The sequence below is a fragment of the Notamacropus eugenii genome, chromosome 1 (genome assembly GCF_028372415.1).
Source record: "Notamacropus eugenii isolate mMacEug1 chromosome 1, mMacEug1.pri_v2, whole genome shotgun sequence".
Classification (NCBI taxonomy): Eukaryota; Metazoa; Chordata; class Mammalia; order Diprotodontia; family Macropodidae; genus Notamacropus; species Notamacropus eugenii.
The window spans coordinates 286,443,435-286,456,356 of NC_092872.1; the positions used below are offsets into that span (position 1 = coordinate 286,443,435).

Sequence of the window (12,922 nt, forward strand, 5' to 3'; positions counted from 1 at the left end):
AGAACAGATCATGGTGACTGGTGGGATCCTGCTTCATGGTTTTCTGGAAGTGGTATTTTGACTCCTTTAATTAAATGGGCCCTTGTGATCTTATTTCTTTCCACTTTGTGTTCAGATGTGTGGTAACTGCTGTGCTAGGGTACACTCAAAATTAATTCCTAAAAATATTCTGGCAGCCCAAGCTCCTGAATCTGATGAGCTGGCATTCTGAAGAGTGATCTAATTAACTCAGCCTTTCAACCTTGCTGGACTATTTTGGTCTTGCAATGGAATGATCTTGCTTTCAGTTTTGTTAAGATTTACATTTGTTGAACAACAACAACAACAAAATCTGTCTAGTGTGTTTAATTGAACTTTGTCTCCTAGAAAATGTCTCTATTTGAGGATGATACAAAGATTTCCAACTACCAAAGGATTCTTTTCCTCTCTGCAGCTATATGGCACCTGTGGACCTCTCCCAGGGACCCTTGCAGCTGAATGACCAGCCCACCAGGCTCCAGCATCACCTGCTGTGCTTTGTTTGAGGCTGTCAGTTATGGAGCCAATGGCTATGATAGCCATGAGGTCTTCTTTAGAAGATTAACTACAAGGGGTGCTGCCTCTTCTGTTTAGCAGGAGAGATGATTTATCACTGATAGAATTAATAGGAAGTATCACCTGATGTGTCTCCTAGAAGATGTCCTCAGGCTGGTGTGGCATTTGAGGATGCAACTGTCCAAAAATCAGCCTGAGAAGAGCATCAGAAACTGCTCTAAACAGAGCCCAAGTCCCAGCTCAGGAAATACAGCCATCTGGGGCTTTGCTTTACTGCACATGGGAAAACTGACTGATCTTAGGGAGTCCCTGTCTTCCCTTCAGAATCAGACCACTTCTTTGGTGCAATGCGTTCTTAGACCAGTAGAAAACTTGAGTCTCTCCAGCATCAAAGCAGGAATTGAGAAATGTCCATCTGAAATCATGCTTATTCAGTAGTATCAGCCTGATTTTGTTTTTGCTAAGGCTTGCTGTGCTTTTATCAAACAATCAAAGCAGCTTGTATTAGTAAGTTGTTAGTTTAGCTTTCCCAAAGCTGCTATTCCCTACTACTTCCTCCTCTCTCTATGAGAGTTTATGGGTCCTTTTTTGTGTGAGTTCCTCATTTTGACTCATGGAAAATTATAAACTTTCGACAGGATGCTAAACTAAGATATTGATGGATAGTAATCCATAATCTTGTGTCATGCCTAGTGGTCTAGCCAATCAAAGAAGAGGAGCATTTACCACTTAGGGATTCTAGTCCCCATTCCCAGAACCATGATTTCCCTAATCTTGTTCTGGTTCAAGATGAGTGGGACATTTTAGCCCTCTTTTTATTTATTTATATTTTATTTTTTTTTAAATTTAATTTTATTATTATTTTTTAATGTTTTACAGTCATTGCCATAAAATTAAGATTTTATCCCCCCCCACACCTACCCCGCACTAACCCCCTCCTTCCCCACAACAGCATACAATTCTGTATAAGTTCTACATATACTTTCCCATTGAGTACGTTTTCACTATAGTCATGCTATGTAGTGAAACTAAAATAAATGGAAGAAATCATATAACAAATCAAAATATGATACACAAACACACACACACACACAAACATGATCTGCTACATTCTGCAAATGACTTCCATATTTCTTTCTCTGAGTATGGAAGGTATTTTGCCTTAGAAAACCACCATTGGGATTTTTTTTTTTAAGTTCTTGCGTTATTACGAAATTCCAAGTCTATCAGAAAAAACTCTCGCACACTGTGGTCGTTGCTGTGCACAGAGTTCTCCTGGTTCTGCTCCTTTCACTCAGCATCAGATCATATAAGTCCTTCCAGGCCTCTCTGAAGTCTTCTTGTTCATCATTTCTTATGGCACAATAGTACTGCGTTACATTCATATACCATAATTTATTCAGCCATTCCCCAATTGATGGGCATCCCCTTGACTTACAGTTTTTGGCAACTACAAAGAGTGTTGCTGTAAATATTTTTGTACATGTGGGACCCTTTCCCATTTTTATGATCTCTTGGGGATACAGTCCTAGTAGCGATATTGCTGGGTCAAAGGATATGCACATTTTTGTAGCCCTTTGGGCATAGTTCCAAATTGCTCTCCAGAATGGTTGGATGATGAATTAGTGTTCCAACTCTCCCACATCCTCTCCAGCATTTATCATTTTCTTGTTCTGTCATGTTTGCCAATCTTATAGGTGTGATGTGGTACCTCAGAGTTGTTTTGATTTGCATCTCTCTAATCAATAGTTAGCCCTCTTTTTAGTAAGCCAATATAACTTGTGGCCAATGTCCTCTGTGCTGACCAAACAAATCAGTAAACGCCCACATAACCCAAGGTTTTGCAGTTTGCCTTCGTTCCTCTATACTGCCCACAGGTCCTTGGACTCCATTAATTGACCATTGCTAGCTTTACGCACAAAATTGCTCTTGCCCAAAACTGTGTTGCCTCAGTTTCTCACTCTCACAGATTTACATGGCAACACAGGGATGGCCTAATTTGGACCCTGGAGTTCCCCAGGAATAATTCCTAAGCTGACCAACCAGGGTCATGTATTTTAGCACAAGGTAGTGTTTTCCAGTGTGGAGAACACAGGACTGGAGCCAGGAAGACCTTGCCACTTAATTAGCTGTATGACCCCAAGCTCAGCTATAGTTTCCTCACCTGCATGTAGAGGAGTTGATAAATTCACAGCATAAAAGCTAGTGGTTATGGTCATATGGTTGATAAGGCAGAAACATAATGTTAGATCCCTCAAAGCTCTCTTTTTAAAACAGCTTCAGTAGAATCCTTAGGCATTGATTTGGTGGCATAGAATTTGGTCCCTCCCTGACATCCTCATGGAGGCCTTCTCATGATGGGCAAAGGACATTGGCTTTTGAAGTCTCTGACATATCCCACCAGGTTGGACAGACTTTGTGTTTGGGCCTGGTGATGGACCATGTGTGTCTTTCATCCAAGGATCTCCTCACTAAGATGATGCAAGGATTTACCTTTGTCAGGCATGGAGAAGATTCTTCAAGATGCTTCCCTGAATTATAGAAATGCCAACTGTTGGTGTTGGGACAGGGAGCATTTACCTAGAGAAATCCTAAATAAGGAAGCTCTTCCCCAGAATAGGTAGTTTCAGAGGTATCGTGGGGGCTGCCTCAGGAGGTGGTAGAGGCTTCAGAGCAGACACCAGATTCCCTCTCATACATGCTTTCCTGTACACACTGATGTTTTTCTCCTAAGATCTCCTCTGGCCCTGAGATCCTTAAGGATATCCATTTGATTTGTGCTCAGCATTGTAAGTGACTTAGGAGCATTTCAGAGGCAGAGATTTAGAATGGCAACTCCCAGAGGATAGGGAATGTCTTATGTTTGCCTTTGTTTTCTCAGCACCTCATGTGTCTTGCACATAGAGGTGCTTGCTGACTGCTAGTTGGCTTTGAGCTTGGTTTTCACTAGCTGTCCCCCAAACTTTGCCCCTGTCCATTCATGATACATCCTAAGCTCTTCTCCAGAGAGCAGATTCTTTTAAGGTTTATTCTTGCCTTTTGTTTTTAAAGCCATGCCCCATTCCTTTCTCTTATAGAATTACCGCCTTCCTCCCCCCAACAAAGAAATTCAGCTAAGTAAAACTGAGCAAGAAAAGGACAGTTGCTGGTGGGCAGTGTCCACACTGTCTCTCTCGTTTGGTCTCTTTTTCCCAAAGGGAGGGAGGTGTGCAATTGTACGTTTCCCTGGACTTAGACTGACCCCAAATCGCAAAATCTGAGGAGGAATCCACTTGACAATATCCCTAGTAATGGTTATCACACCCATAATTGCAGTGCTCTAGCCTGCTCTTGAAGAACTCTCATTATTAGCAATTGTTTGAGAAAATTGAAACTTCCGGGGACAGAGCCAAGATGGCAGAGTAGAAGCAGGGACCTGCTAGAGCTCTCCCCCCAAACCCCTCAAAAAACCTGTAAAATGACTCTAAACAAATTCTAAAGCAATAGAAACCACACAATGACAGACTGAAGCAAATTTCCAGCCCAGGGCCATCTGGAAGGTCAACAGGAAGGGTCTGTTGCAGTGGGTTGAGAGTGGAGCACAGTTTGGCATGGGCCATGTTGGTGCAGACAGAGCTGGAGCAGGCCTTAGGGGACTGAATCACTGGCAGCTACTGTGGTTTTCAGACTTCTTAACCCACAAATACCAAAGACAACTTTGAAGGTCAGTGGGAAGGGTCTTCTGAGAGGGAATTGTTGTCCCAGACCCAGGGTGGTGGTAGCCACTGCTGAAGCAGAGGCTGCTTCTGGGGCACTGCACTTAACAAAGAGCTCAAAAGTCAAGTAATTGGCTGGGAAAATGAGCAAACAGGAAAAAGACTATGGATTCTTACTTCCTTAGTGAAGAGGTATTTTCTTATGTCATTGGTGACGAGGAAGATCAAAACATAAAACCAGAAGAAGACAACAAAGCCAAAGCTCCTCCATCCAAAGCCTCCAAGAAAATATCAGACCATGGCAGAGCTCAAAAAGAATTTTGAAAATCAGATAAGAGAAGTAGAGGAAAAACTGGGAAGAGAAATGAGAGGGATGCAAGAAAATCATGAAAAACAAGTCAACAGCTTGCTAAAGGAAATCCCCCAAAATGCTGAAGAAAATAACAGCTTTAAAATTACAGTAACCCAAATGGCAAAAGAGGTCCAAAAAGCCAATGAGGAGGAGAATGCCTTAAAAAGCAGAATGGGCCAAATGAAAAAAAAACGGTACAAAAACTCACTGAAGAAAATAATTCCTTAAAAATTAGAGTGGAGCAAATGGAAGCTAATGACTTTATGAGAAATCAAGAAATTATAAAACAAAACCAAAAGAATGAAAAAATAGAAGACAGTGTGAAGTATTTCATTGGAAAAACAACTGACTTGGAAAATGGATCCAGGAGAGATACTTTAAATATTACTGAACTACCCAACAACCATGATCAAAATGAGTTCAGACATCATCTTTCAAGAAATTATCAATGATATTCTAGATATTCTGATATTCCAGAACCAGAGGGTAAAATAGAAATGGAAAGAATCCACCAATCACCTCCTGAAAGAGATCCCAAAAGGAAAACCCCTAGGAATATTGTAGACAAATTCCAGAGTTCCCAGGTCAAGGAGAAAATATTACAAATAACCAGAAAGAAACAATTCAAGTATTGTGGAAACACAATCAGGATAACACAAGATTTAGCAGCTTCTACACTATGAGATTGGAGGGCTTGGGATGTTGAGTTCCCAAAGATCTCATGCCTGCATGAGATCTTTCTTCCAGGCACGAACGAATGAGGCGGGAGCAAGAATGGTATGCACTCTGTTTATTCTCAGCTAGATCAGAGTATATATAGGCATTCTACTTTGATTCTACTTCCATTCAAGCAAGAAGTTTGTAAATACTGTCTGTTATGCTTAAGTGCTTGGCTGTTGTATTCTTGCGCAAGATAATTGTGAAGGTCGGTAATTGCGTGGGGGTGGTCCATCACATAAATCATGCAAGGACATGGCATCTCAAAGAGATTTCTCCTGAGGGCATCATGACCCTGAAAATCTGAGAGTTCCATACCCCTTACATTGGGATATGATATTCTAGAGGTTAAAGGAGATAGGATGAAAACCAAGAATCACCTATCCAGCAAAACTTGAGCATAATACTTCAGGTGGGAAAAAATGGGACTTCAATGAAATAGGGGACTCCAAGCATTTTTGTGGAAAAGACCAGAGCTAAATAGAAAATTTGACTTTCAAATACAAGAATCAAGAGAAACATGAAAAGGTGAACAGGAAAGAAGGGACATATTAAAGCTGAACTGTTTATATTCCTACATGGAAAGATGATATTTGTAGCTCATGAGACTTTTCTCAGAATTAAGATAGTTGGAGGGAATATATATACATATATATATGTATATAAATATATATGTGTGTATGTATATGTGTATGTGTGTGTATAGATAGGTAGATAGAGACAGAGAGAGAGAGAGAGACAGGGCACAGCGTGAGGTAAAAGAAGGGATATCCAAAAAAGAAAATTAAGTGTTGCAAGGAATGTACTAGGAGAAAGAAAGGGAGAGGTAGAATGTAATAAATCATCTCACATAAAAGAGGCAAGAAAGACCTTTTACAATGGAATACATACTGTCTTGGGGTGGGGGGAGGTGGGAGATAGGGAAAAAATTTGAAATTCAAAAGTTTGTGGAAGTGAATGTTGAAAACTATAAAAAAATGAAAATTGAAACTCAGTTTGACTCATGGAGCTTTTAGGCTGCTGCCTCCCTGAGATCTTTGTTGTAAGCCCCATTGCTAGAGCATTATACTGCTTTTTGATATCACTACTAGTAGCATTTTATATTTGTAATACTGGTGCCAAGATGGCTGGTAAAATGAGTGTCCTTGGTCCAAGTCCACTTCTGCCTCCTGGGACCCTCAGGAGATATCTAAAACTTCTTCCCCAGGTATGAGCTATTCCCATACTTGAAGACACTTTTAGTAAGGTCTCTCTGCTATCTTCCCCAGCCCTGAATCCTCCAGGCTTGACTTCCTAGCTCCTTTAGCCTTTTCTCATTCATCATCCTGGTGTTGTTCCACCAGGCTCTCTCCATAGGCAGTAGTGTTTCTTATTGGTGCTACCCAGAACACCTTTCTCTACCTGTGCTCTGAACTGGGGAGGGAACAGCAGGACTTTGACTTCTTGATCTCTGGTATTGGGCCTCTCTCAATGTCACTTAAAATTATATTAGCTCTCTTGGCAGATGTACCCCATTGTTGTTTCTGATTAAGTTTTTGGAGTTCACTAAAACCAGTGGTTCTCTTCAGTCACAGATCTGTCTGATCACATCTGGATTTGGAGTTGATTTTTCTCAACCCATGCGTAAGACTTTACATTTATTCCTATTAAACTTCAGTGAATTACATCTGGGCCACTGTTCTGATTTTTCAAGATCCTTGCAACTCAACTCTGTCTTTCCACATTTAACTCTCCCTCTCAGTTCTGTGTCTTCTGCAGATCTGATAGGCATTCCACCTGTGTCTTACCCACATCATTGCTGAAAACATCAAACAAAATCGTACCGGGCACTGTTTCTGGGACATTCCACTGGAGACCTCTTTTGAACCATTCTTGAGTATTTTCTGGCTTTACTCAATCAACAAGTTCCAATTCCAGCTAATTGTGTTGTCTTCTGTCTCACATCTCTCCATTTTTTGGCAACAAAGACATGATGAACTTGGTCAGACGTTTTGCTAAAACCTTGTTTCACTTTGTCTGCAGTATCTCCCGGATCTCCCTTATATAATAGTCCTATCACAATCAGTTTAGTTTGGCATGTTTTTTTCTTGAAGCTGCCATGTTGGTTCTTTGTCATCACTGTTTCCCTTTCTAAATGTTCACTAACCACTTATTTAATCATATATTTAGCATTTTGGCAGTGGACTCTAAGTTTTGTTTCTCCTTTTTGAAAATTGGGCAGATATTTACCCTCCTCCAATCTTGTGCTGCCTCTCCTGTTCTCCAGGATCTTTCACAAATCAGTTGCAGTGCTTCAGCCACCAGTTTTCACCATCAATAAGAAAGTCAGGCATGGGTGACAGGAGAGGAGCAAATTGTTGAGTAATTCCTCCAAAGGGAGGGTATTGCTCCTGGAGGAACTCACCAATCAGAGGAGAGCCCCAGGAACAAAGGGATCTTCCAGAGTGAGAAGGCTGCTGGGGAAATGGGAAGGTTCTGTATCTTAGGCAGATCACTTCTCTCTGATCCTTAGTTTTCTCCTCTGTGAAATGGTGATAATGGGGTCTTCCCTTAATACCTGTGAGGGTTGCTTTGAATATTCAGTGAGGTAATGGATGGAAAGGTATTTGGTAAACTCAGAATCATTTCAATGCCATAAATAATAATGTTTTATTTGTCATACAGTAGTTGAACCAGTGTTTGTCTCTGCTTTGTCATGAATTCTAAAGCAGTGGCCAAGGAGGAGACCCTGAGTTAGCTCCCAGTCTGGAATTTAGATTGGCATGTAGTGTGAGAGACTGGTCTAAATCTGACTTCTGCCGGATTGCTTTGCGCTTTCCAAGTTGTTTGTGTTAAATAGCTGACGGTAGTTGCCCCAGCATTTGGCATCTTTTGGCAGATTGGACAGAACAAGTCTGTGTTTGTTTACTTCTATGTTATTTGTGACTCATCTTCTCTCTCCTCCTTTCTTAATAGGTTGCTGAGAATGATGGGAAGTGCATGTAGAATAAAATACAAATTTTTGGAAAGCCCTTTGGGAAGAATTGAAATTTCAGGATGTGAAGCAGGGGTGCATGAAATAAACCTCCTGAAGAAAATGGTTCCAAGACCTGAGTAAGTAGATGTGCCCTCACTCCAGAGTCCTGGACTGATGGGGCAAAGGAAATGGGTTCATTGGTGGTCTCGGCAGCTAAGGAGGGATCTGGGCCTAATCGGTCACATGATGGAAGTCCTAAGCTTGGTTTGGAAAGGTCAGCTCTGCACATTTACAATGGGGAATGCATGGCTAGTTAGCAGTTCAGCTGATGACCAGCTCAGGGTTTGGTGGCCTACAAGCTTGGGTTGGACTAGCAAGGGCTGGGCGGCCACCAGAGCTAAGGAGCAGCCTGAGCTCCATTACAAGGGGCTTAACAGGCAGGCTGTCATTGGTCAGCTGGAATCCTGCCCCAGCATCTTTGGAGTTCTGTTTTCTAGTCTGGGTCCCCCATTTTAGGATAAGTCATCACACTAGAGTGACAGGGCCTTAGAATCGTGCTGTGTGGAATGAATCAAAGAGGTCGTGGGAAAACAAAAGGCTTGAGATGTGGTAGCCATCTTTCTAAAGTGTTGGGTGACTCCTGGGTGGCAGCAGATCAGCTATATTGTATTCTGCTTGGCCCTAGAAGACAGATTGAGGATTGATGAGTAGCCTCTGTGGGATGTCCCACATGGGCTCCATGTTAGACTGCCTGGTGGTGAGAACTCAGATGTAGAATGGATGTCTCAGGGAAGTGAGGCCCCGTCCCAGCAGGATGGTACATGGTGGCTGGGTTGAGCATCCATCAGGACTGGGTCTTTCTTCAGGTGGGGCTGGATGTGTTTTGAGGTGATTTACAGTTTTGTAGTCATAAGATGGAGAGCCTCGGAGACCTTACAAGTTAGTGGACTCCCAGTTCTTCATTCTTTAGCTGACCACAACTGAGGGGCAAATGGGGCCGGGCTGAGAACTGGGTTGTTCAGGGAGGAAGCATCAGAGCTGCAGTCCAGACAGACCTGCATGATAAAACAGGGTAAGCGCTCTCCCAGAAGGATACCCTGCACCGTTCTCTCCTTTTATTTTTCTTCTCTTTCCCATGAAAGCTTCTGCCTTCCGTTAAACTCTGGGAAATAATCTATATTAAGCAGTCCCATGTCTTTTGGTGAAAGCCTGAATTTACAAAGGGTTTATTGATTGTCAGCATGTGGCTCTATCAGGAATCATATGGTGGGTGTCTCCTCAGAAGATGGGTGTCTGGGACCGCTCTTCCTTTTGGAAAGGAGCAAATCTATACTGCCTGGGCTTTATTTAAGTTTTCTCAGTGAATTTTGAACTTGGCTAGCAGCTCTCGAGCTGAGAGGCTTCTGCTTCCCCAAGGTGTTATTAGGCTCTGTGTGTTTCTGCTGGTCCCTGCTTTTCACTGGGTCTCTTGAAGAAGGAAAGGGATGAAATTTCATATTCTGCATTACTTTAAAGAGACTTCTACCCTCTAAGAGAAAGCACTTTTTTTGAGCAATTTCCACTATATTTTTCTAATCGTAAAGACCTAAAAATTTTAAGGCTGTCTGTAAATGTTTGTGCTGAAATGTAACGTTTAATCTCCCCCATTCATTGATGGGGAATAGTTGTTAAAATCTTATTTCTCATTATTTCTGACAGGAGGGGAAAAAAACCGAGCAAAAAACAAACCCACATCCTTTCTTGCTCTGTGTTTGCCTTAACCGGCTAATAAACGCAATGCCAAGGACATTAGATGAAGAAAATACAGAAGAAACATAAAAATTGATTTTAATGGACCCCTGTCAGAGAGAAGCGTAATGAACACAAATGCAGTAATAAATATTGGTCTTCCACTCCAGCGTCGAGATTTTTCCTGTAGAGTTGCATGTTACAATCAATAGCCTATTTTTTTTACAGCAAAAATAAGCAAACCTTTGAAATATATGAATACACACTTCTCGATTTCTATGAAAGCAGTCTGGCTGCTGTGCTTAAAAAACACCTCACGGAGCAAATCATCTGTATGGGAAGCTCTTAACTTTGTCTCCTGGCGGGTGGTGGTGCTGCACAGTTAATCAGAGTGAGGGGAGCCTTCACCCCTCTGGGATGACTGCAGGGAGGATTGAAAGGAAAACATTGTCCCTGAGCTCCCAGCAAACATGGCTGATGGGGAGCTCACCACTTTACATCCGTGCTGCAGAGGTCTGCTTAATACAAGTGCAGGAAATGAAGGGTATTTTAAAAGCAATTTGAATAGGACTTTGTAGTTTTCTGAAGAGCCTGATTTTCAAAATGGACGTTGGATTCCTTTTTGCCCCCCAAGCATGTATTAAGAAACTTTTGTTCAGTTGTTGTACCATACTAGATACACTAATCCAATTCAGTGAACATTTATTAAGTACCTACTATATACTAGGCACTGTGCCAAATACCAGAAATACAAAAAGAGGCAAAAGAGAGTCCCTGCCTCCAAGGAGCTGCCATTTTAGGGAAAGGGCTCACAGTGGATGAGGCCACAGAATATCAAGAGAATGGCATTTTTTCAAGAGAAGAAGTGGTAATAATTGATGAGATCACAAAAGGAGTTTTGGAGGGGAATGTGGAGTTGAGCCTTGGAAGGAGATGGGAATTATATGGGAAAGAGGCTGTTGGTTGTCTGTGTTTTTGATGGCTGATGCTTTGGTTGATGTTGGAAACTGACTGGGGATTGGTCAAGGTGTGTTTTTGTTTTTAATGAATGAGTGGATCTGTTTGCTGGGCAAACATATCCCCTTGTGCTCTGTGCCTAGGAGCAGAATCCCCCAAAAAATGAATGGAGGAAACATTAGGTAATGTAGGGTTGGTTATTCCACATTGGGATTTGTGCCCCTGAACAAAGAACCATAAAAAATTTGAAAAACAGTCTCTTCTGCTCTTCCTAAAGATGTTTGCAGACACTGGAAGAGCACTTCTTTGTTCTGTTGAGAGACTGAGACAGAAAGGATGGCACCCCCTGAAGCTATGGGCCCCCTCTCCTGTCTCTTTGGGAGATGCATTACAAAGTGAGCTCCCTGAGGGAAGGAATGGTGTTCTGGCCTTACTTTGGGATCCTCACTGTGAGTGCTCAATAAATTCAGATCAGTGATGAAGTGATGTGTGAAATTTCCAAAACTTCCTGGTGTTTGGCTGAGGAGAGCTCCCTGAGGAGAATTGAAATCTTTACTTTTGGTGCCTTTTACAAAGTTATTTTTTTTTCAAATAGTTTACAAATTCTTTTTACAAAAGTCCAAAACTTTCTAAGTTTAAAGCCAAATAATGTCCCAATTGGATTAGCCTCACAGTCATTGTTTTCACATTTATGGTCTCTCAGATTTGACAGTGAATGGAAATTGATCAGTTTGTTTTAATTTTACATGTTTTTGCTTTTTCTTATAAATGGAGCCGTGAGCTGCCAGACTTCATGTTATCTAGCTTCTGTTGTTTTGGGTCAGTTTTTAATTATAACAAATGATTGGTTGATTGGTTTGTTGCTGTATTTCATTCTCAAAGATGACCAAAATGACATCACCATGATAAAGTGAAGTTTCAGTGTGTCTGATTATAGCTGATCAGACCAATATGAGCTTGGAATGCTCTACCACAGATAGTCCGCGTGAACATTTGGGGTGGATCCTCCAAATTTGTGCATCCTACGTTTCCTTTGTGTGGTTTCAGTTCTGCTTTGCTCATAGAACACAGCACCCTTTCTGATGTGGGCATGCCATGCTGAGAGGTCCTGTGCCAGTGTCTCCCATGTCACACAGTCAGATCCAAAGTTCTTGAGAGAGACCTTGAGAGGGTCCTTGTATCACTTTTTCTGATCACAATGTGATCGCCTGCCGCATGTGAGTTCTCCATAAGATAGTCTTTTTGGTAAGCATACCTTTTGCATTTGAACAATATAGCCAGCCCATCAGAGTTGTGCTCTCTGAAGCATAGTTTGAATGCTTGGCAGTTTAGTTTGAACAAGGTCCTCAGTGTCTGATACCTTATCCTGCCAGGTGATCCTCAGAATCTTCCTAAGATGGTTCAAATGGAAGCGATTCAGTTTATTGGCATGGTGCTGGTAGACTGTCTATGTTTCCCAGGCATACAACAATGAGGTCAGCACAGCAGCTCTGTAGACCTTCAGTATGGTAGTCAGTCTAATACCTCTTCTCTGTCAAACTTTTCTTTGGAGCCTCCCAAACACTGAGGTCGCTCTGACAGTGCTTATGTCAATCTCATTATCAATGTGTACATCCCTGGAAAGTACACTATCAAGGTAAGTGAACTTATCCACAGTGTTCAAAACGTGTGAAGGGTGATGGAGTGCTCTCAAGCCCCTCCTGCATACTGGGCATAGACTGGTCCAGGTGTATTTAGGCCCATTAAAATCAACTCTGTATGTAATTAACCTCCTTTTGTGATCTTCTTCATGGATTTCTACCAGCTGAAGACTTGCTTGGATTGGACCAAGCTTCTTTCCCAGAACATGGGACTCTTATTTGCCCCTTACTCTGGGGCTAGCATTGGCAAACATGCTACGATTTCTGTTTTGTACTGTAGAAATGGTGGACTCCGAAGCCACTCAGAATTAAGAGCCCATTAGAGAATGGGTTGATGGCAGGC

General features: G+C 41.9%; 1 protein-coding gene across 6 annotated transcripts in view; it reads left to right on the forward strand.

Moving 5' to 3' along the window:
• The window catches only part of MGMT (O-6-methylguanine-DNA methyltransferase), a 311,191-nt gene that overhangs the window by 66,674 nt on the left and 231,595 nt on the right, over nt 1-12,922 (forward strand). For all 6 annotated transcript variants that reach the window (XM_072629068.1, XM_072629066.1, XM_072629069.1 and 3 more), the window contains one exon: nt 8,254-8,391. In XM_072629068.1, the coding sequence (XP_072485169.1) occupies nt 8,264-8,391 (128 nt within the window). In that variant the 5' untranslated portion in view covers nt 8,254-8,263. The remainder of the gene's footprint in view (nt 1-8,253; nt 8,392-12,922) is intronic.